The 24,647-nt window shown below is 32.3% G+C and overlaps 4 protein-coding genes across 10 annotated transcripts; 3 read left to right on the top strand and 1 right to left on the bottom strand.

The window, feature by feature from the left end:
• Positions 1 to 244: 244 nt before the first annotated feature.
• Positions 245 to 1,420, top strand: Nelf-E (negative elongation factor E). Its single transcript, XM_070640865.1, has 3 exons — positions 245 to 483; positions 562 to 1,128; positions 1,189 to 1,420. The coding sequence occupies exons 1-3, from the start codon at positions 406 to 408 to the stop codon at positions 1,372 to 1,374; spliced, it is 831 nt and encodes a 276-aa protein (XP_070496966.1). The 5' UTR covers positions 245 to 405; the 3' UTR covers positions 1,375 to 1,420.
• A 272-nt stretch (positions 1,421 to 1,692) lies between these two features.
• On the top strand, positions 1,693 to 12,321 carry LOC139090953 (serine/threonine-protein kinase NIM1). 5 transcript variants are annotated; one of them, XM_070640854.1, is made up of 6 exons: positions 1,693 to 1,826; positions 7,102 to 7,784; positions 9,428 to 9,550; positions 9,965 to 10,110; positions 10,957 to 11,305; positions 11,391 to 12,321. In XM_070640854.1, the coding sequence occupies exons 2-6, from the start codon at positions 7,562 to 7,564 to the stop codon at positions 12,233 to 12,235; spliced, it is 1,686 nt and encodes a 561-aa protein (XP_070496955.1). In that variant the 5' UTR covers positions 1,693 to 1,826; positions 7,102 to 7,561; the 3' UTR covers positions 12,236 to 12,321. The 5 variants fall into 5 exon arrangements, with proteins under 5 accessions (XP_070496955.1, XP_070496953.1, XP_070496957.1 ...); XM_070640852.1 differs by lacking the exon at positions 1,693 to 1,826 and adding an exon at positions 1,835 to 1,992; XM_070640856.1 differs by lacking the exon at positions 1,693 to 1,826 and adding an exon at positions 2,149 to 2,268.
• A 1,203-nt stretch (positions 12,322 to 13,524) lies between these two features.
• Positions 13,525 to 15,435, top strand: LOC139090959 (glucose-fructose oxidoreductase domain-containing protein 1). The gene is made up of 3 exons (XM_070640863.1): positions 13,525 to 13,890; positions 13,948 to 14,107; positions 14,175 to 15,435. Exons 1-3 carry the CDS (start codon positions 13,570 to 13,572, stop codon positions 14,834 to 14,836), a joined length of 1,143 nt encoding a protein of 380 aa, XP_070496964.1. The 5' UTR covers positions 13,525 to 13,569; the 3' UTR covers positions 14,837 to 15,435.
• Positions 15,436 to 15,447: 12 nt separating this feature from the next.
• ATPCL (ATP-citrate synthase) lies at positions 15,448 to 24,500 on the bottom strand. Of its 3 annotated transcripts, none has more exons than XM_070640843.1 (9): positions 24,314 to 24,500; positions 22,272 to 22,515; positions 19,756 to 20,132; positions 19,159 to 19,691; positions 18,777 to 19,094; positions 17,708 to 18,305; positions 16,641 to 17,466; positions 16,241 to 16,581; positions 15,448 to 16,171 (listed from the first exon to the last, which is right to left on the bottom strand). In XM_070640843.1, the coding sequence occupies exons 2-9, from the start codon at positions 22,431 to 22,433 to the stop codon at positions 15,994 to 15,996; spliced, it is 3,333 nt and encodes a 1,110-aa protein (XP_070496944.1). In that variant the 5' UTR covers positions 22,434 to 22,515; positions 24,314 to 24,500; the 3' UTR covers positions 15,448 to 15,993. The 3 variants fall into 3 exon arrangements, with proteins under 3 accessions (XP_070496944.1, XP_070496947.1, XP_070496946.1); XM_070640846.1 differs by having other exon boundaries at positions 17,708 to 18,272; positions 24,314 to 24,499; XM_070640845.1 differs by lacking the exon at positions 24,314 to 24,500 and adding an exon at positions 23,610 to 23,678.
• Between the last annotated feature and the right edge of the window lie 147 nt (positions 24,501 to 24,647).

The raw sequence follows: 24,647 nt of genomic DNA, 5'->3' as shown, positions 1-24,647 counted from the left end.
ATTTACTTTGAAACTTTTACTTTTAACCACAACATATTTAACGGCAATTTAAAATTTGAATTTTAATCTGAAATTCCTGGAATATTCCAAGATTTGTGGTGAATTTTTTAGTGACATTCATTCATCCATAAATTATATTAAGCTACGGATGTTCATAACATTAAGGTAAGACAAGCATGCATGTGTGAATATATCCAAAAAGGCTTTGTAACTTTCCAGTTATATTCAAATATTCAAAACACGTTTCCAGTACTTCCAGTGGAAAGTTGCAATAATAAATGTCAACTGGAAAGTTTGTTTATTAATTTTAATAACTTTAAATTTTTGATATTCTCGAATTAATAGCAGAACTGCTGAATTTTAAGACAAAGGAATAATAACGGCTGAAACATAAAGTCCGCAAAGATGGTATTTCATATCCCCGAAGCATTGACTGAGGAGGAACAAATGCTAATGGCAAAATATGCCAAGTTAAAGAAAAAGGTAAACTTGATTCACATTTGCACAATAAGTCATGCTTAATAAACATCTTAATTAATGAAATTTAAATTTATTCGATAGAAAAAACAAGTTCAAGCACTTAAAATCAAACCAGAACCAGAAAAACCTTTACTTCCGAAACGACCAAAAGACGCAAAGGATGCTAAAGAAGTAGCACGAAAACTAATTAAATCAGGCAACATAAATCTCCCGAAGAATGATACACAAAATGAAGTTAAATTCAAACGACCAAACTTTTCACAAGAAAGAAAAAAGGCTCAAAACATGGAAACAACGTCTTATCATCCATATTCATCAACATCCGAAGAAGAAACTGCATCAAAATCTCCATTGCCAGGAATTGAAAAAACTGAACAGCCTAATGGCAATCGATCCATTTCATTCCTTTATCAACAAATTACACAAGAGAAGGAACCGGTTGAGCCCAAAAAGCACAGTCCACAACAAAAGGACAAGCCGAAATCTGGATTTACTGTCTATGTGTCTGGCAAGTCAATCACTGAGGACTTTTTAAAAAAGCACTTCAGCGAGTACGGTACTATTGTGAATGTCTCTATGGAAATTGAGAAAGGACGAGGATTCATAACATTCTCGAAAACGGAAGCAACTTCCCAAGCTATTTCTGAAGTAATTTGAAAGCCCATTAATTCTTCAATTATGCCTTAATTAATGTTTTACAATTTTTAGATGCACGGAAAGCTCATTGAAGGAATCCAGTTGACTGTATCTTTAGCTAGAAAACAACCGCAAATTGAGCCGATAAACGATGCGTCGTCCTCAGCTGTCTGGTCAACATTGGCAACAAGTCAGAGTCAAAAAGGAAATCACAAGGACAAACGTGAATTAGTCGTGTATGACGACGTTTTTGCATAAAGATATAAGAATGTAATTTTAATAATACAAAGAAATTTTAACACAATGATAGTTTTCTAATTGTTTGTGTACATAAAGCTTACCTTGATAGGCATTGAGCATGCTCTTGAACTTTGGGGATGTTCGAGAACGTTCGTATGATCTGTCAAGTTTGCTCCAACAGTATACATGCAGGACCTATTGGATGTTCTTTTGGGTATCCAGAATGAGGATGCTCAGAGTAGCCACAACTAAGCATGCTCAAAAGCTTACTCTTTATCTGTTAGGGTTGCAGACACATCGAACAGTGCAATTAAAATGGCCAGAGCTAAAAACGATACAGCTGACTTTTTGTTTTTGGCTTTTTTTTCATATGATTCTTATTTCGGCATCCACTGCTCAGTTTGGTTTCGATTCAAATCGAGTGTACATTTACGCTTACTTTTTTTTTGTTCCTTTTTGAATTTTTCAAGGTGAAGAAAATTTCTTATCATTAAATCAAATTTCTTTAAATGCTAATGTGGCTTTGTGCAATATCGATTAAATAATAATCTTTAATTTTTGACTTTGATGTGTATTAAATTGGTCGACGTACCTATTTGCGGAAACGAGAAAATAAGAAAATTGAATTTCCGCTTAGTGAGTAAATTATTTACTATTTCATCATTTGTATCCCGCATAATTTTATATTTTATATTTTCAAATACAAGCGACGTCAATAAATAAATAAAGATGTTGAAAGAAAAATGATAACATTCATTCTTTCGACTGCTCCTTTGCCTGACATTCATTTCACATAATACTCGATTTCAGTCATCGTTGTTAGCTTGAAGTCGGTGCTGGTCAAAATTTCGACATTCAATGTCTGGATAGAAAAATTGTGAAAAAATTTCTTATCAGGCACTAAAAAAAACGGCAAGTCGATGACAAGATAACAACACTGACTTTAGTATAAATTGAGTCATTAGGAGTTATCACATACAAAATTAAGCAGAAAAGATAAAAAATTGTGAATGAGAATAGCGCATTTATTACGGACAGTGATTAAAGATAATATCAAGTCAGAGAGAGAGAGAAATGGACATTAAGTGTCATGAAATAATGAATACAAATTAGGACATGAAATTTAATGTGAGAATATAATAGAACATAATATAATAAAAATTATGAATCCAGTGACACAAAAATATAAAAGACATTTGGTTCAACGGTCTGAAATATCACAGTGCAATTTTATTATAATCTCCTGAAATTCATTCATTCATGCAAACTAGAACAGGTTTGCTCATTATTTATTAAAAATCTGGAGTTGTTTTTTGTTGTTGTCGTTTGAATCAAGATTGATTAGTTTATTTACGAAATGGTAGTTAAAATGCAGGATTAGTATGTTGTGACTGTTTTTTCGAAGACTTAAAATTACATGACAGCTATATCTAAATTTGTAGCTTGCTGTGGGAGGCATTTATACATTTTGGCGAACTGCGTATTTTCTAACGGAAATTCAATTTTTGAATTTCGTAGTTGTTTTACCCTTTGAGTTACTTTGAATAGTTGTCAGCCCCTCTCAAGTTCCAAATTTCAAAAATCAGTAAACATCAAATAAAATTACCTTAATTTAATTATTAGACCTTTTTCATAGCTTTTAAGCTAAATCATATTGATGCACAACATTTTTAAAGGCTCATTACATAAATAACTCAACGACTTGTGCTAGATTGATCCTAAATTTAGCTTCGAATCAAAATTTTTGTGAATTTTCTAAGAAGTTAATTGAATTTTTCTCGTTTGCAAGCTTCAATCACGGTTCTTCTAGTATTTTTCCAGTCATTACTTTTCCTTTCATAATAAAAACGACTGACTGACTGACTCAAATACTTGAATGAATAATGTCAAATTCAACAAATTTTTTACGCATGTATAGGGAATAAAAATAAAGGTGTAGTACTTGACGCAAAAACGTATGATATAAAATAGTACTAAAATATGAAAGATAATAACCATCAATTCAATCATCATTCATCACTCTTTCACTTTGCCTTATCTTTTTCGACTAAAATAACACGATCATAAAATATATAGACGTATATATTTCAATTTAAAAATAAAACCATTACTCTTTCCCATCTTTACATATCACTCAGTCCTGTCGCGAAATCCACGAATCTTCCTACGTAATTATTAATAAATAAAAATAAAAAAAAAAAAAAATTGAGAAAAGGAACAAGAAGATGAAATAGGCAACAAAATATGTATATTTATAAATATTCGTACTGTTTTAAGTGGCTTTTACAACATCGTTCATGTTACCGTGTGTAAGAATGTGACGCGAAATGTATGAGAAGAAAAATAAAAATTAAATTATTTATTTATATTCCGATTTTTTTCCTCTTCTATATTCTATTCATCTCGCCTTTCATACTTGTCTTTATGTTGAGGTTTACGCGACGAATTTCAAATTACTTTGACTCCGACGTTGAAATCCTTACAAATGCAAAAATATTATCATCATTTTCATTTTCTATAGTATAATTACATGGGAAAAAAGCAACAAGTGACATGTGCGCATGTATTTATTACCCTACTTTGTGAATACACTGACAATAGTTGATGTTTCATTGCTCCTTCAAAAAATAATATCGTGACTTGATTTCTTTTTCATTGCTTGTTTTTCTTCTCGGCTGTCATCAGGGGCTGGTTTCTTGGTATAGATCAGCTGGATATGCATTCTTGATCCACTTGACATCATGTTTACGCAAGATACCAAGCCTTCTTGTCTTTAGTGTCATGGTGTGATACCCCTTATCACCCCGAGCAGCACAAACGAAAAAGGCTCCGTCACGAAGCTTTTAAGGCTCCGCTAAGCTTCCGGTATTAGTAAACCAAATGGTAGTCGCCTCCATATGGAGCCCAAATGGCTTCGAGCCTTCTTCATTTTTGTCGCTCGGACACTTTCGATTTATTTTTGACAATTTGCCCTTAACACGGCTACAATACCTTATTGCCTATGTTGTTCCACCGGTCCTGCCAGACATCTGGTAATGTAGCATCAACCCCCCGCTCTACCTATAGTATAATTTTAATATTTCATTCTGTTTCATTCATTTTTCCAACCTTCAAGTCATTCCAATTAACAAACAAAAGAAAGTAGATGATCGTCCATAAATCACTTTCTCAATATGATATTTATAGATTCATGTAAGTGTCTTATTCTTATCAAATTTTATTTTGTGCGATTGAACAACTATAAAGGTATAAAAAACTAAGCGCCGTCAGACATGAAACTCATCAATCATTTTTCTTTTCTCATGCCTTTACATTGTATTGATGATAGTGATTCGTAAGTGTTCATAGAAAGTCGCACAGCGATTTGTAAGAGAGATAAGGCATTTTTACGTGTAATTTAATCCTTGATGGGGTCCAAAATTATTGTGTATTTTTTTTGGGTTTTTCCAATTAGTCTATTTTCTGAAAATAAATTCGTGTTCTATGATCGATTTTCCTTCAGGTAATCATAGTTTGCTGTGATGTATTTGATGGCATGAAGAGAAATTTCTTTTAATTTAATATAAAATTGACGATAGAATTACAAATTATTGCTTCACTCTTATTAAAAACAGGCTACCTACCTTAATCAGACAAAAGCAATATGGTGAAATAGCATAAAATGCGATTAAGCAAGCTTATTTGATTTCATTAAACATAAAGGTTGCTGTTTATCAGTTAATACCGCAACAAGGATTCGGAACTAATCAATTACTTTTGATTTTTTTGATCAATTCCAAGAGGCCGTTCACTTATTACGTAACGTGAAGAATTGGTTATTTGAGCGACTTTCTCTCTCTCCCCTTGATGATGATTCTCATGTAACCATAATGTTCCATATGTATTGCAAAATCGATCCTAAGAAATAACAATGAAATTCATATGAAACATTTTGGTTACTTGGGATTGTTCCTACTGATCCACTTATTATCGTAAGGCGATAATACAGCGGTTGAACATATTTCTGTTCCTGGTAAAATTGGCTACTTCGGCTAGTAACTTGTTTTGTTGCTCTGCTTCCTTGTCTTCGGTTGTACGCCAAGTGATACCGTATTGAACCTTTTCCGCCGCCTTTGATTACTTTCAATTTAACCTAAAAATTTATCAATTTTTTCAATAGTTTCGTACCCCTTGTGTAAGGAAAACGAATTTAACGATTTAAGGCGAATTGAAAAAACGAGGTAAAATGAGGATTTGAAATAAAAATGTACGTTAATTGAGAATAATTTGCAGTAATCTTAAGATTAGTTTATAATTACATGTTCTATGGCTGAGATGCAGTACCTGACACTAGCGACTGTGTAGATGCCTCCTTTCTGTTTTTAGTGAACAGATTTTTATTACATTAAAATGTTCTTTAAATAAGACTTAATACTTCAACCTCACTTCTTGGTTTTTAATTAAATGAATTTGAAATAAAGCATTTCATAAAATAAATCTCAATTTTCTCTCAAAACTCAAAACACTTTCATGCTATAATAATATTACCCCGGAAGAAAATGAAAGCCAATCAATTCGAGTAATTAAGTTATAATAGCCGTCATTTGTATCTTTGCGTACTGTCAAATTACAAAAACTGAAGAAAATGAACAACAAAAAAATTGAGAATCACATGAAAATGATGAAATAAATATTTCATGCAACAGCTCCTAAGACAGAAAATTTGTGAAATAAGTCAAGGATAATCCTCAAGATGCATAAAGAAATATTTAATATATTTTTAATGAAATTTTCTCAAACAAAAAAAAGAATTCTTTTCTTTTCTTCAATTTGGCAACAATGATATACTAAATAGAGAGTGCCAGCACGCGCTCGTTGATTTTACTAAATGCTTTATGATCGTTGGGAATATGATATACTTATTAAAAAGTTACATCTTCTGTATCGTACATGCTCTATCATGTTTGAAATGAAATTTTACTACAATTTTTTTTTATTAAAAAATTCATTAATTTATATATTTTTTTATTTGATGTTTATATTATTGAGAGTAGGTAATTGAATGAAAGCTGTTCAAGTGTATTGAAATGTACAAGCATTCTGCCTCAATCAAGACCGATTTTCCATTTCATTCATAAATCAAATAATTTTTTATGAAACATAAAATTTTTTTCGTACATTTTTGCGTGGTGTTTTAAGTTCAACTTAAGTGCTGCAGTCAAGGTTAAATAAGTGGTCAATAATAATTATGCTACCTAAGAGGAATGCGATGAAGGAAACAACAATTTCGTTTCTCAGACGAATTTTAGAACGTCTTTTTAAGAAATGTTCTTTGACTGTTGTCAGTTTGGGTTTATATTTAGCTTTTCTTACGGACTGAGGAACTTTTGAACTGCTTGTTAATTGATGGTATATAAAAAAGCCGAAGGCTAGTCAGAAGGATGACATAATATTTCATTGTTAACGTATTTCAAGAATTTGAAAACTTGGGTTGTGCCTCGACTAATGAAAATTTATTCAATTTGATTTTTAACGCATTTCAAAATTTGAAAACTTGGATGGTGTCTCGACTAATCACCATAAATTGTGTCTTGAATAAGAAAAAAAAATTGAAATATCAATAAATGCGCCATTCTCACAATATCTACACCACAGCACCACTCGAATACATTTATTACATTTTACCTATCCTTTCGATCAGAAATAGAAAACCCAAAAAATAATTGAAAGTCTTGTATTAATATTAAATTTTTTATTTAATTTCAGCTGTTAATTTATTCCAATCTATCTTGATCGGTTTGTGTGCTATGGTAAAAGTGACCCCAACTATAAATTTTTTCATCATCCCGCGCTCTCTCTACCTGCCTCATTGACTTTGTAATCGAGCTGTTTATATTCTAATTTTCGTTCAGTCCTCTGACTGGCTCTCCTTCTCTCTGAACTCACGTTAAAAAGTGCTCAAATTTGAATTTACACGAAAGCGACAACATTTTGACTAGAAACACTGACGATAATAAGAAAAGAAAAAAAGGGAAATAAGAAGTGTGGGCCAAAAGAGAAGGCGCGCAAAGTGAAAATTACTGCAAAAACAATGAAGAAAAAAATAAATAATGCATGAATTGAAATTAAGCTAAAGCGGGTATTTGAATTTTCAATCATTCATTGCTACTACCCCTTTTTGTGTTCGGTTAGTAAGAAACTAGACGTCTTTAAGTGCGCACATGAAATGGGAACAATTTTACATGAAATCCCTGAAGATCCAAATGAAGATGAAAAGTCAGCAAAATCAATTGATGCAACGCCGTATGAGAAAGTTTTGTCAATTGTACATGATCCAAAGTACATGCATGAAATTGGACTATCGAGAATTGGACTTTATAAATTTTGTGGTGATATAGGAAAAGGAAATTTTTCACGAGTAAAAAAAGCTGTGCATTTATTAACAAAAGGTATCTAATTTATTTTGAGAATTAAAAATAAGCACATTCCATCCATATTGATTGATGAATTGTTTGTGTTATTGTCTTTTGATAATGTGTGAACAAAAATTTAGGTACGTGAAAATTAAAATCATATGATTATTTTTTCCCACAAATTAGAATATCTCTCACTGGCTCGGATCTCAATTAGCACGTTTAATTTGGCTTGGATATTTTTTTTATGTGATGATGGCTAATTTTAGAATTTAAAACTCCATTACGCTTCATGCTATAAAAAGAATATTTGATTTTTAGTTGATAATTTTTTATCAATCTTATTTTAAGAGCTTTGACATGTGAATCGAATCGCTGATTGAGAAGTCAAGTTATTCATGGTGAAATTAAGAGATTTTAAGATTTTATTTATGGATTTAAGATTTTCGCAAATTTTTTGCTGTTTAAAAATAATTTGTTTATAATTTTAGGGTTTACAAAAACCCTTAAGTGAAGTGTGACACAAAAATTTTAAATTTTGAAATCTGAATGGACAAAAAACCATTAGAACTTGTCATCAATTAGATTAACTGTAACCAGAGCTCGAAATCGACTTGGATTTTGGATGGAAAATAATTGAATCGAATCCATACAAAATTCAAGTCGACCTCGAGATTCAAGAGAGTTTATGGAGTCTAGTCTAATTTTCCATACAGAATCCGAGTCGACTACGAGCTCTGCCTTTAACAACACAAAGTGTATTTTTGCTCACTCGAGAAAGAATTCAAAGTTATGAAGAACTCGAAATCAATCAAATTTTGAGTTAAAATTATATGGTTTTTGTAGAGGAATTGAAGAATTTTGGGAATTATATTGTTTATTTGAATAGGAGGAGGGAATTCCTTGGTAGAAAATGTCAGAAATTGAAGTCAAATTGAATTCGTCACAATTTGCTAAGAAACAATTTAAAATTGTACGAGAGTTATACTTCACAAATGCCAACAGAAGAAAATTCATTGCAAATTTTAATCGGTTTTTAGCGAATTGGAGCAAATTCAAGTCGACTTTGATCTCTGGAAAATGTTAAAGCAAACCTTAATAATTCCTTAAATGTAGAGCTCCTGTGGCTTTATTCACTAATTATTATTTGTGGGTTTGGTTCAAAAATGATGAAGACCCGAACAGACAAGGAGAATTCTCATGAATATGCTCACAATATTAATCATATTGATTGAGTATAAAGTATATTTTCTTAAAATTCCGGCCAAGATTTGAGAGAATTGAAATTTATTGGAATTTCCCGGGAAACCCCGACCCCGATATCAAGAAAGCATACTTCATACTTTCATTATCTGTTTGAGCGAGTAACATTAAATTAGCGAAAAGTGACTTTTTCCGTAAAAAAATTTTCCCAACGCTTCAAAAATAATCAAGATTCAATCGTGAATTTATTATCTAGAAAAAGACACAAAATAACACAAATGATCATCAATTTCAATATTTCACAATGAAAAAGATTTCCCACAGTAGATTCAAAAGTAAATTTATAGACTTAAAAATTCGTCACCTTTCTGTTGTGACTTGAATTATGCCAAGAATTTTATGACTGTTTATTCCTCATTATTACACATATTTAATACATTTAATTTTTTTTTTATTATATTTTTAAAAAATAAAAGATAAAGTTGCTATTAAAATAGTTGACCGCTCACGATTAGACTCTAAAAATTTGCGAATGCTATCAAGAGAAGTATCAACATTGGAATGTGTCCAACATCCTTATATTTTGAGACTATTTGAAGGTAATTTATATTAAAAAATTATAAGTTTTTTTTATTTAATTTTAAACATTCATATTTGCGGCTGTTCAAAATTATTCTATTGTCTCCGGATGAGTGCTTATAGCGTTGCCTGAGGTCTTAAAACAAGCTTGTATACAATTTCTTTGAACATATTCAAAGATAAACAAGACTTTTAAAAAAAAGTTATAGCAGCATAAATTTTAACCAGCCGCATATCCATATTGGAATCGATAATGGAATAAACAATGTGAAAATTATTGTATTTTTTAATTGAAATGGCTACATTTCACTTTTATTATGAAATTCAAATGTTCTGTAATTTTTCATATTTCCACCAGACTTATGAAAATGTGAATGTGCTCATAAAAAATTACTTTCATGTTTCTCATTTATTTTCATACACAAAAACTTTAGTGGTTGAAACGCTCGGCCGAGTACATTTGATTACGGAATATATTCCTGGAGGCGAGTTATACTACAAAATTGTCCAAAATGGAATTTACACCGAAGACAAGGCCTCAATCATGTTCAAACAAGTTTCTTTAGCTGTTCAGCATATGGTAAGATGATTTACTGATAAGAATTTGGGCAGAAATGGAGTTCTCAAACTTTATTGGTTTGTGGCACAAAATAACTAGTCATTTGGATGTTATTGAATGCTAAAGACGGTGAGAGATGTTTCTGTTATGATGGATATACCTTAAATAGGGAATTGGACAGAATTAGCCAAACCTTCCCTTACAAGCTTCGGTTATCGCTTTATAAAGATGTGAAGCTCTGAAGTGTATTCCGCGGGGTTTTGGGATTAAGTCCACTTTTCCTTTCAAAGATTGCTAGCTACGCGGATACACTATCTTCGAAATGCACAAGTCGGTTAGTCGACTTAAAATTCGACAACAGGACCGTGTGATTGACCGATTTAAACTGAATCCGGAACCTGATCTTGCATCATGCAATAATACGGTTCGTTCAGGGGTTCGTCGCAATATTGAGCTCGGATTTTAGACTTTTCATCATGAATTTCCAAGATTTGTCGCTCAAGCGCATATCCAAGGGTTTTTTGAGGTTAAATCCAACACTTCCCCTTAAAACATTTCAAGCTGCATAGCTAGACACTATAAAACATCACCGAAAAAGTTTGAGAACTACTGCACAAGGCGCAACTAAAAGTTCCTCGAAAAAGAAAAACTTTTTTTGGAGCTTCTGCGTGACTGAAATGATTTCATCAAATAAAATCAGATTTCTTTTGGTGAAAATGTTAAGGAAGTAATTTGATGGACAAATAAGTTAAGGAAAAAAGTTGTTTGTCCATAGAAAATTACTTCCTTTATATTTCCCAGCCAAAAGTTTATAATAACTTTAATTACATTCTAATTGTAAATAAACTTTCATTCCAAAAAAATTAGCATCATCTTGGATATGTCCATAGAGATATCAAAGCTGAAAACATTCTAGTCCAATCTGATGAACATTATAAGCTGTGCGATTTTGGATTCTCAACGCAAATTACGAGCTCTCAGGATTATTTAAATACATTTTGTGGAAGTCCACCGTATGCAGCACCAGAACTTTTTAAAGATGAACAATATCTTGGCAGTCCCGTAGACATTTGGTCACTGGGCATTCTACTATTTTTCATATTAACTGGCAGCATGCCATTTTCAGCACCATCAATACCTCAACTAAGAACAACAATACTAAAGGGAGAATATCAACTTCCTGGATCTTTATCACCATCATGTGTTAAGCTCATACGTAAGTAGAATACAAAATGATAAATGCATATGCAGAAGTAGTCATGCAATGGTATAATTTATATCCATTTTTATATCCTATATAGAAAATACTTTACTTCACAATCCACTGCATAGACCAAGTATTGATCAAATATTAAGATGTGAATGGCTACAAAATCGATCAAAGAAAAGCCTTGTAAAAAGTCAGACGTCATTAGATGAAGCACAAACGATAATACAGAAACGTAAGAGGCCATCATTTTGGTGTCCAAAATCACGAAGGACATCGCCAATATCACCAAATAAGATTGATAAAGAACCACCGGAACCAATTGATTGTTATACAAAAAAGTATGACAATGTACCTGTAGAGAAATTTAGAAATCCAATAGAGCATGAATCGTCCATGTCATCAGCTAAAACCGTAATTCCTATAAATAATCATTTAAGTACATTTAAGCGCAACAATTCATTAATTAATAGCTCAAAGATTGTTAATAAAAGTCACAATAATGTTATTGTCCAAAACAACGATATAATTCAAGTCAGATCATACTCGAATGACCATTTAGAGGATACAAGTATGGAAAGTGAGAAAGATTTTGAACGTTTTATGATGATTCCATCAAGAACAAATTGTGATGATGACTTATTAAGAGCTTTAAATCCACTCGAGAAAGAGGTTCGTAAGCTAATGAATTCACATGGCATTAGTAATGAGCTACTCGAGAAGCATATTGATAATGGACCACGTAGTGAAATTATTGGAATTTATCGTATATTATTAATGAGATTGAAAACACAAAAGGAGCAGGCATCCATTACGAATGGCAGTCAAGTGTCAGATCGAAGAAGTCATAAAATAAGTAATGCTAGTAGATGTAGTAATAGCAGTAGGAATCATAAATTAAATAGAAAAAAACGGAATAATTATTGTGCCATTTTATAAGTTTCCAATTAATTTAAATTAATTATTTTAATGTGATATGAAAATTGAAAATAAATCAAAGATGTATTACCTCTTGTTGAAGTAAAGCTTTATTGTCTTTTATTGTGAAATTAAGGATTTTATCTTACAGTGCTGTTAAGGAGTGCTCGAAGTCGACTCAGATTCTATATAGAGTCAAGTCAAATTGAGTCATATAAAATCTAAGTCGACTTCGAGCTCAGCTGTGGAAGTGATGGATTTATAGGGATTCTTGTGATAGTCTGTCAACCTAGGTTGTTTATTCATATAGTAAAGTGACTCTCAATAGCTCAGTGCAGTGATGGGTAACCTTTTATTTGTAACGACACACCTTGGTAATAAGCCTCGACCAAAACTGCACACGGTTCAGGGAATTTTCAAAAATTTCCAAACACTAGTGCGTCGCAACACACAAGTCACCTGTCATCACTGGCTCAATGGTTGCTTTCGGATACTAGTATGAAATTTCAAGTCCCATTTGGCAAGCGATTTTTGTTTTCTATAGACTTTTTGAGTCGAAGTGGCTCGGTGGCGGAATGGTTTAGTACTTCGGTACATAATTATTGCAACACCGATCTAGTGATCATGGGTTCGAGACTCGGCAAGGGAAATTTTTCACATGTCCTTTTTCGAATCATATGTAGTGGAAACTCGGCTCACAGCCTCCCTTTGAAGGCTACAGGCAGTAATGTCATCAAAGGAGTGGTTCTGATCCCACTGTAAAACTGTACGCCCTAGCGCAGCTCTGGATTTTAAAGATCTGAATAGCTAAAGGTTTTTTTATTTTTTTTAGACTTTTTGAAGACATAGACGTAAATTTGAAAATTCTCAGAAGTTGGATATGCTTTCAGTTTCGAATGTCACTGTTACACTTGTTGCTAAGAATTTTAGATACTTTGGTTTCTTAAGTGTTGGAGATAAATATTTATTTCTTTAAGTTTACTCAAATATTTGACATAGAGTAGATAAGTATTGTCGGTAGTATCCAATTTGATTTATTTGAGTATTGACAACTATTGATAAACAGGTAGCTACATAGAAGCAAAAATATTAAATTTTTCATCCAGCTCTTACCACAACTTCACTACCTGCAATAAAGCAAATAAGCTCCGGAAATTCCAAAAAAAAAAAAACATCAAAAAGTCCGTTAAACATTCACCGACCATGCTCGCAAAACATTTTCAAATCAGCCGCACAATATTTGCGGCTATGAATGTCTGGATATACGGCAGACTATCGATTCTACCTTGTAATTTGTTTATAATCGTCAGTAGCAATTGAATCAAAAATTATTTGTTTTTTCCTAATTCTAAACCATGCACAATATCGGCATTGGAATTTTTGGGTGCAGTGAAGTAACGAAAATTGTCGTAACTCTCCTACGTGAAAAAGGATTTAATGTCCAAGCGATTTGGGGTAAAACTAAGGAAGAAGCACAGGAGTACGCAAATGAATTGAAAATTTCATTTTACACGAATAAAATTGATGAAGTTCTATTGAGGAAGGATGTCGACTTTTCATTTGTATTGTGTCAGCCTTACTTGCATTCACATATTGTCGTTAAAAGTCTTGGAATTGGAAAGCATGTACTTTGCGAGAAGACTTTAGGAATTAATGTTCTTGATGCACAGAAAATGGTAAGAACTGCTTAAATTTTGCTGAATATATCTGTGGATTAATAGATTTTCATATAGGTCCATGCATCAGAGTACTATCCATCCCTAATAAACTTGGTTAATCATTCGCTCAGATTTCTGCCCGCATTTGTTCATATGAAGAAAGCAATTGCTGAAAATTATATTGGAGAGATTTCATTGATTGATGTAACTGTTAAAATTTCTACTTTGATACATGGTAATTTACCTCTATACGCTCTCCACACATGCTTTACATTTCACCATAATTACTCTTTGTTTCGTAGATAAATTCGACTGGTTATGCGATGATCACCAGGGAAGTGGGTGCCTTAATTTAATTGGATCACATGTTATAGATTTATGTCATTTTTTGACTGGCAAAAAAGCAAAACGAGTTCACGGCATTATTAAAACATTTAGGCATACGACACATGCTATACAAGGCATACGACAAATTACTGCCCCAGATTTCTGCAATTTTCAACTTGAATTGGAAGGAAGTCCAAATAGTCAGATTCTTGTGACGGCAAACATACAAAGTAATGATGGCTATCGAAATGGATTCGAACAAGACGTGTCAATTGTCGGTGAATTAGGGAATTTGAAAGTAATTGGAGGTGATTTAATTTGCATACGACGGAAAGCTGGTGATGATAATGCTGAATATAAGGAAGAGAAATTGTATGTCGAAATCCAGGACATGAGAACATCGGAAGCATCATCTTCCATACCACGTCAGTACGTCAAAGGAATGAGCAAAATGTTTTCTGCACTAAAGGAAGCTTTTACAACTCCATCGTCGAATTCAAACTGGAATAAAGAATCTGTAGCAGCAGCAGCCAATTTTAATGATGGACTTTACGTCCAACAAGTAATTGAGGCAATTAAAAAGTCAAGTGACACACGATCATGGATTAAGGTTGAAACGGCGACGCTGAAGGACTGACTTTATATTTTTTAGGGCAAATTGAATATTTTTTTGTTAAGTTTTAGAATTGGGGATAAGTTTAGTATAATCAGGATATACCAATAGTATTGTCAATATAGAAGTATATACATCCAGATTTATCTAAATCCAGTCCCTGTGATTTGTATAGAATTATCTACTTAATAGCTTTTTGGCACATAATTAATTCATAATTCAAGTATTAACCTTAATCTGATAATTAGAAGTGCTTAACATAATCTTAATTGAATTGGATTAACTTATCGATCTCTTGAAGCTGATTATATTTGTGGAACTAGGAAAATATTTATGATTCAAACTCAAGTGTTTAGGAACAAGACGAATGCTATGAATTTTGGTGACGAGAAACAAGAGATTAAAACTGTTTACACGTGCAAATTATAAGATTGCCTGCCTATCACGATTTATAAGGAATTTAGATAAGATTCTTTGTATATTTTCGAATTTCTATAACATAAATGTAATTTTTATTTATCTTGAAACTTATTTTTCATGTCATTAAATTAAAAGAAAATGTTAAACAAAAAAAGGAAGTAAAAATAACAATAAAAGAACCCAAAAAAATGACGTAAAAAAATGAAAAACTAATGTTTGGAACTATGATTAATAATATTTTTTTTTAATTCTTTTTTTCCACTTAGGAATGTAAATCAACCTTCAAAAAGAAATTAATATAATAAACCATTTACTTAAATAAGAAATTACTTTATGTTTAATACAGAGCTGTTAACAGTCAAGCTCTCCCAACTCTGATTTTAATATTATTACTTTTTTTATATTTTTTTTTTTGTGCAAAAAATTTCTTTCTACAGTTTTAGTGCAAAAAACATTTCATTTCCTACATAACATTTATCAGGTGCTTATCCATGATTTCAGTGCGGTTTTTTTTTTGTTTCATTTTTTAAATGCATTGCATTATATATTCTGTTTTGATTCTCATTGCTATAATCTCCATAATTAGTTCCATTGACAAAATTTATAGCACCAAGAATCAAGATTAAAATTTACTAATATTTTTATAACGATCATAGTCGAATGAGTTCCATCATTACAATAAAATAGGCAGGAACACATTCAGATAATAAGCGATTTTCTAACTTTAATGTAGGATATCATTAGATCATGAGATGTTGCGTTTATTGGTTTACGTTATATTGTTCTGGTAGAACATATGAGATATCGTCCCATGGATGTCTGTAAAGTCCTTGCTTCAAGCGCTTCTGATCCATATAATGACCAATAAATCCGATACTTCGTCCCAACACGAACAATGAGTTTATAGCTCCAATGTTTATGTATTCTTGTGCTTCCTCGCTAAAATTTGTTCAATGTCATTTAAGAATTATTTTAATAATAGAACTTTGGAATTTGAAAGGAACTTACCTTGAAAATGCACCACAGTTTCTGAGCATGTCAACAAAGCATGTAGCAATAACTCCGTCAACATTTAAAATTAAATTTGGTTTTTTGCTTGTCGTGATCTTTTCTACTTCAAGTGCATATTCCAACAGTGGCTTTGCAGGGAAGTTTTCAAGTACAAAATCTTTAATGATTTTAACACGAATGTCTGGATTGTTGATTGATTTTACACGATGTCCAATTCCCATAATAAGTTGACCCTTTTTACGCATCGAATTAACAAAGTCCATTGGATGCATATTTGAATCATAAGCTTCCGAGAATTGTTTAGCAGCTCCATCAAGTGCACCGCCGAAACGATCACCCTAAATTAATTAACAGATTTTAGTCATATCCTAAATAAAATATATGCATAACTACTTACAATGGTCAATAATCCTGAGACTAATGAAGAAACCAGATCTTTACCAGCACGAGCACAAACGATTGTATTGTGAGCACCGCTGACAGCTGGACCGTGATCAGCAGTAACCATTAAACACATTTCGAAGAATTTGCAGACGTATGGAGGCAAACAGCGTTGGAACCACAAAAGTGATACAACTCCACCAATACCGACATCTTTTGTGAGAACTTCAGAAATTGGCATTCCTGCGTATAACAATTCTTGTCCACGCTCGTCACAAATTGAGGTCATGAATGATGCTGGTTTACGGATTAAACCTAATTCTCTTGCCCAATTATAATCCATTGGTACGGTTGGTGGTGGAACTTCTTCAGCTGGTACAATTTGTCCACTGTGTACCATATCTTCATAAACATGAGCAATCAGATCTCCAAGTGTATCAAAAGATTCAGGAACGTGGGCTCCAGCTTCAGCTAATGCCTTATTCTTAGCTAATGCTGTTTCCATATCAGATTGAGCACATGAACCGGCATGTCCAAATTGAACTTCTGATGTGAACATTCCAGCGCAAGTTCCAATACACCATGCAACCAATGGTTTTGTAATTCGACCATCCTTCAATGCTTCACAAATTTCATATTCTTCAACACCACCAACTTCGCCAAGAACAACAATTAATTTTGCATCCTCATCATGTTGATAGCGCATAATATGATCCATGAAAACTGTGCCTGGATAGCGATCTCCTCCAATAGCAACACCCTCAAATACACCATCTGTTGAGTTGCTTATAATATTGTTGAGCTCATTTGACATTCCACCGGAACGTGAAACGTAAGCAACGCTAATTAAGGTTAAATTTATAAATTAGTAAAATTAAATTTTAAATAATTACACTTGTCATTTAAACTTGTAAATTCGTACAAAAGGGTAAATTTTGAGTGAATAAATTTGATTGAATTCATTATAAAATTTCATATTTCGGAAGGAAGCAATTTTAAAAACATTTGAAAGGTTTTGAAACATTCAAGGGAATTTGTACGGTTTTAGAATTCATAAGATTTTTAAAGTGGAAATCTACAAACCTGCCAGGACGATATAATTTTGAGTGTAAGATGTTATCGAGCATTCCACCGGTGTTTCCGATTTTAAAGCAGCCAGGTTTAACACCACCGACTGTAGCTGGTCCAATAATGGATACGTTCTTTTGATGTGCTGCAGTATTTAATTTACGAGTCATATTTTCTGGAATACCTTCTGCAATAATAGCAATTGTTCTAATTTGTGGAAAGTCATTGACAACTTCAAGTGATGATTCATAAGCTGAACGAAGTGATGCAAAATTGACAAGAACATCTACATCCTTGTGCTTGCTTAATGCGTCACCCATTTTACTGTAAACTGGAATCAAGACTTCCTTATGTCCCCAATAAAACTTCTGACGATGATATCCTGTGAATGGATAGACCATAGCAACGACTGATGCTTCTTCTCGTCGACAAATGAAATCGAAATCCAACATTGATTGAACAGCTCTTGTTTGCATTCCCCAAACGATTGCCTTTGTATTTTTTGTGAATAATTTGCGATATTCAGCTTGATTTAAGCCACCGACAACTCGCGGTGTTGTCCTTGAAGCTTGATTCGAACCTGCAGGAGAATTTAGTGAAATTCTTTTCGAGCCTTTTTTCCAATATCAAGCAAACAAAGATGGAATTAAGGAATGTGGATTTAAATATGTGTGTGTGGTGTGATGTGTGGATCGTATGATAGGAATGGTTTTGTATTTTTGGTGGGTATCACATGATCGATGGTAAATACAAATTTTATAAATTAAAGCAAGCATTACGATGATTACAAACGAAAAAAAGAACAAACAAAAACGAATTAAAAATTAATTTAAAACTACAGAGGGGATCGGTTCACAAATGACGTACATTTTCTGCAAAATTTAGACGGATACAAAATCCTGTACATCATCAATGAATGACCCCCCAAAAATAATCTAGTTCCAAAATCAATCGATTAATTTCAAACTATAATAGATGTGGGTATATCTAAGTGCAATGAAATCAATCACAAAAGAATTTATAGAATAGAATTAAAAATAGACATAAAGTGAAAGGATACTAGCATAAAAACAAACAAGCTTACCTTCAGCTCCTGGTGATGTCTGACTAGAGGTCATTTTACGTTGTTCTTGTTGTTGTTGTCCGCTTGGTAATAAAAAGTTGGCAGTTGCAAAGTGGAGATCGGCAGCATTTGGGATTGGTTTCTTACCCAATGCCATTCCGCAAATTGCTGTCATGTGAGTTTCTGGTCCAAAGACATACAATGGAATGCCAAGTGTTGCACCTATTTCTCTCATACGACGTAAACCTTCTTGATAGTTAGGTCCAGCACGTCGGACGAAAACTGATACTTTATGTTCAACGAGTCTTGCCATGAATTCACGCAATGCAGTTATGATTCCTGGAAATTAATTCAAAGGATTTTGAGAAAATTCTGGATTTGAGAAATTGGTTCTGTAACTTACCGCTGAAGGTTGCAGCAACATTGGTAAAATTGGCAATTCCTCCACCAATAATCAAAACTTTTCCTTCTGGATGTTTTGGTGATGATGTCATGAGATTAAGAATGGTTTTAGCATATTCATAAGTTTGTTGTTCTGATGGAGCACCACTGTATTCGCCATAATTTGCCAATTCGGATGCACCGCCATAGTCACAAATTGTATCAGAATAAATGACACTAGCACCTCCACCAGCAACCATTGTCCAAATTCGTCCTGTACGATTAAGAATTGTTAACTTTAATGATGCACCAGATTTTGCATCTAAATCAGCAATATAAGCTTCTTCTGGATAGGCGTCACGGCCAAAAGGTGGTGGATATTCAATGTCACCCCATTTTGGACGACAAATAAAGTCAGCTGTTGCGTCAATTTTTGCAGCAAGATCCAAAATATAGATAGAATTGTCAGTAACAACGAGTGGATTAATTTCAAGATATGTAAAGTAGAGATCAACGTAGAGCTGATAAAGAGCATAAACGAACTTTGCAACGCGTCTGTAAATAAATTATTCATAAATTAGTCAAAACATTCAATTTGAGGCCAAAGAGATCTTCTTACGGTTTCTTTGCTGCTGAAATTTCCGTTAATAATTTCTTTTCAATATCATCCATTGATAATGTAGATCCAACAGTAACATCCAATTTAAGAGCTTTTGAGTCAACATCTCCAATATCAACACCACCTTGATGATAAAACAAAATTGTATCGGCAGTTCTGTGCGAATAAATGCAGACATAAGCTTCTTCTTCGTCTTTATGTGGAACAAATGGCTCAATAATAAAATTCCTTAGCTTTCCTACAGCATTTCCAATTTTTTGATCTTTGCCCATACGTTCGTTGACCCATTGTTTAACTTCCTGGAAGTTCTTGTTAACTGCAATCAATCCTAGTTTTCCACGTCGTTTAATAAGCTGATCTGGTTTTACGACAAGTGGCTGTAGAGAAAATAAACATATTTTATAGTTAATTATATATTCATGGCATGTGGCAAATATTTTAGAAATTCTCAACAAAGGATAAAAGAAGAAGAATCATGTAGTAAAGAGTGAGATGGAATGAGAGACAGAAAGAAACAAGAATGAATGTTTTAAATAAACGAAAAAACGTGAAACGATGTGAATGACTATGTTTCGCACGTGATTTTTGCTATGGACATTCTTTCCTCAATTCACTCACTTCACGAGACTGAATATATTATCATTGAAGGTCAGTTATGAGGAGTAATTAACTTTTTGGCATATTAACCATTAAATCTAGTGGTTTAATCTCACTCAGAATGAATAATGAGAATACCGGACATACATTATGAGTATATCAAGTGTAAAACCACACAAGAGATTTAATAAATCAAGAATCTAGATAGATAAATTGTGGCTTTATGATTAAATGAGCGTTTATCAGTTAAAGTAGGTATATTTTATAAACAGAGGAGTCATTGATGTATAATTGTTAATTAACACATATTTACGCAACTGATTAAACATTTAACTTTGGGTTTGTCCATAAAAGATGCGAAACAGGCACAACGTTTGTGCTCATTCCGCTTTTCACTCATTAATATCACTGTGTTTTTGAAAGATATAAAAATTTGCTAATTAATAAGGCATACATTGATATGTAATTTACTAGAAAATGTAGAATTTTCGGATAATCTTTACAGGAGTCACTAAATGTTAATGCAAAGAACGTAATAAGTGAGCAGAAGATCATATGAGCAATGAGAGAAGATCATAAGCTTACGCAAATTCTATAATATATGCTTTTAAAGCTTAGAACAACTTCTTGGCATTGAAATAAACTCGACATTGACCTCTAAGGATCTCAGAAGAAAACAAAAAAAAAACTCTTTGATCATCAGTTTAAAAGTCAATAACAGCACAAAAAAATGTTCTTTGACGTCATAAGTACGCTCGTACTGAATGTTCAGAAAAAAATAATAAAACTAATAATGTTATTTTAGAGCTGAAGTGAGCAGTAATTTCACGGTTGTTGTTTTCTTTGAGTCAAAGAGTTCTTTGATTAATTTTATTTTACTGTCATTCCTTCCTTACTGATAATGATTTGCCGTAAAAAGCAAGAAAATTAATAAAAAGATCGAAGATCAGACGATTGTCGTATGTTGTTTTAAGACACACACCAATCACGGTATTCTCATATTTTTCGCACGAGTGACTTCTGATTAATAATGGCGATAATTACATTATGTTATGATTTAATGCCACATTGTTATCATCTATTTCATAATATATTCGGATGATGACTCAAAAATTTAAAGATTATTTAATATGTCCAATTACTTTGTAATTTTTGATGTCCGAACATGTCGGTTTTTTCCGTCATACACAAAGACGCTATTACGTATGAAAGAGATATCTAGAAAAAACATTGTTGAATGAAAGATATCATTCAAATAATCAATTTAAAAAGTAAATGTCCACGTCGGCGAAAAACTGGACAGAGAAGAGTAAATAAAAACTGGTTTACGGTTTCACTAAGAGATTCCTAATTTCCCAACAAAGCTCATTATGACACATTATTAGATATGAAGAATTTTAACGAGTCACTGACCAGTTGACAACGTCCAAAATGTATTCAGTGAGAAAAAAAAAGAGAAAAGAAACGTGATGACCTACAAGTAGTCAAACACTGAGTGACACACATAATTTTCATTAATATTAAAAGGGTTTCGTCCAACAGCCATAAATTGTCATCTCAACTCTTGAGTGATTTCACTTCTTCAACTAAGAGCTGTAGACAAACAAAAACTTGTGAGTGCATTTGCGGAATTGCGTGACCGAAACGCATTTTTACGAGTGTCAAGACTAGAAATCATACGATTTATCCTAGACAATGTTAAAAATTGCGTTTAACAAAGTAACGGTCATCAAAAATTGTCAAAAAAGAATTTAAATTCGTAATAACCGTTAAAATTTTTGACTCAAAAACCAATTTAAAGATTGCTTCAATAATGACTTGTTGCTAAATGGACGGATAAAACGCATATATAAGCTGCTTAATTCTAATTTAATGAGCAATGGAATATGAGATAAAAATAAATAAAATTTTGTACTTACTGTTGATTCAAGCCATGGATGTTCGACGACCAATTGACTCCAATCTGTGGTCTCAGTGACTGATGCAAAACGACTTTTCTGAGTACCCGTCTCATTTCCACCTTCCAAATACTTATTTATCAATTCTTTTCCAGTTGCTTCACGAATTGCTTTTGCCGACATGATTTCACTTGATCACACTTCACTTCCAAAATTAAATTAAATCAAATATAAATAAAAAATTTGTTGTGCTTCTTGTTCCTCACTTTTAATGTTAATTGATAAATCAGTATCAATATTGGATGGTGTCGACGATGTCGGATGATGTTTATATGAAAGACAAAAGAAAGTGAAAAAAAAAGTTTGATTAAATAATCGAATTAAATAAAACACAAGTTGATATAAGGCAGGCAGGAGAGGTATGTGAGATATTTGTGTGTTGGCTTTTAAAAGTGCATTTCTTCGTCACGATTTTCATATTTTTTATGTGTTTGAAAAAAAAATTTCGGTGAAAGTTGTTTCTTTTCTTCTTTTGCTCATCCGTATTACAAGCTTAACAGTTGTAGGTATATTTTTTTTACGAATACGTGATGAATAAGAGAACTGACCATAATGAATTCGGAAAAAAATCAAAAAAAAATGTTTAAGGGCATTTTGACGTAGTTTACATTTTGCACGATATTTGAATATGATTTAATAGACACTATTTAACACAACAGCAGGCAACACGTAAGGAAATACCGCGAAAGTGTCATTTACGTTATTTTAGTCCACCACACAAAGTAATTAATGTTATTTACTTAACAAAAAAAAAAAAAGAACCAATAAACTTGATAATATATTGAATTGATAATTGAGTATACGTAAATAGGTGAATTTAGTACTAAGTAGCCAGCTTTCATTACATTTCCTACATAATACACACCGTTGTGTGTATTGTAGTAAAGTGTGTTTGATTGACGATTTTTATTGAAAAGAACCTTTAATTAATAGTGATGAGCATATTGAAATATACTGATTTGTTGTTGATTTTTTAATGCATTATCAGCATGCACTTTTTCGCGCACTAGTCAATATAACAGAAACTGAACAAATTGCCTTCCGTAATTTAAACGTACGACATTGATCGTATGATTTTAAGCAACCAATTGTAATCTCATAAGCCAGATATTGTTAGGGACTTTATTATTTATATTTTTTGCAAATGTATAGAGCACAAAATTGGTGATTTTAAGGAATGCATTTTTTTTTTGTCTATTTAATGAACTCTGTAGCTGCATGGCTCAACAGCAATAACTCGAAACATTTCATTTGCATTAAATTATATAAAGTAACGTTTTTTTCTTTACAAACACTCACGTTATTTATTTTAGTGGATCTAAGCTTAAAACCGAACTGCTTTAAAAGACAGCCAAACGTAGACTAATGTACTGAATGAGGTTCGACGAATAAATTTTTGGAGAGACATAGCAATAACGGATAAGACACACAGGAATGGAAGAAATGAAAAAATTGAGCATATCGAGAGAGCGAGAATAAGGAACGAACGTGGAGTACATAGTTATAAAGACGAAAAGTATAAGAAAAATATGACGTTAAAGAATCAGAAAATCGATAAACTGCGTATGAGATTTTTAGCAAATAATAACATCCAAGGCATAAGATCCTCTCGTACACACGGACTGACTGAGAGACGTGATTACGGTACGTAAGAGTTTGGTACGAGTTTTTGTAATCTACTATTATTTTTTTTTTGTTTTTCCCTAAACATTACACTACACTTTTTTCTTATCATACATCAACTCGTCGCAAATAAACAAGTTTAATTAAATTTAATGCATTTTTTAATGAAAATGTCAAATAAACAAAGCAAAATTATCGAATTACAAATGTTTATGTTAATTTTTGTCATCACATTGAACTTGATAATACGTGTAAGGCCGCAAAGGCACTTGAAATTGTATTAATTAATTAAAAATTTCTTCCAGCGCTCTTTTCCGTCATCAAAAAAAAAAGTTACGCGAGAGAATCGGCAAATATTGATTTATTGTATTTTCACTTACCTCAACACTGTATCTTAATAATTTCACAAATGTCGAGTCTTAATGATCTTTATTCTCCTCAATATTCAGTCCAAATGATGGCTCGTACACAAGTTATTTAAATATTTTAAGACGAGGAGTTTTATTTTTTCGCACAACTAATTCGCCTTAGCAAAAACTCTACATAAATGACGTCACGTAAAGTTATATGTGCTGTACTTGATGATTAATGTTATTGTCTATGATATAGTTATGTTTTATATCGTAGTAATCTTGTTAATTATGTTAAATAAGCTTTAATTTGTTAATTTGTTTTAAAATTGTGATTTTTTTTACGAATTTTATGCGTAGTTTG

The sequence above is a fragment of the Chironomus tepperi genome, unplaced genomic scaffold, assembly GCF_022539635.2.
Source record: "Chironomus tepperi strain 1889 unplaced genomic scaffold, CSIRO-AGI_Ctep_v1 contig_223, whole genome shotgun sequence".
NCBI classification, from domain to species: domain Eukaryota; kingdom Metazoa; phylum Arthropoda; class Insecta; order Diptera; family Chironomidae; genus Chironomus; species Chironomus tepperi.
This window is presented reverse-complemented; position numbering and strand designations above follow the sequence as displayed.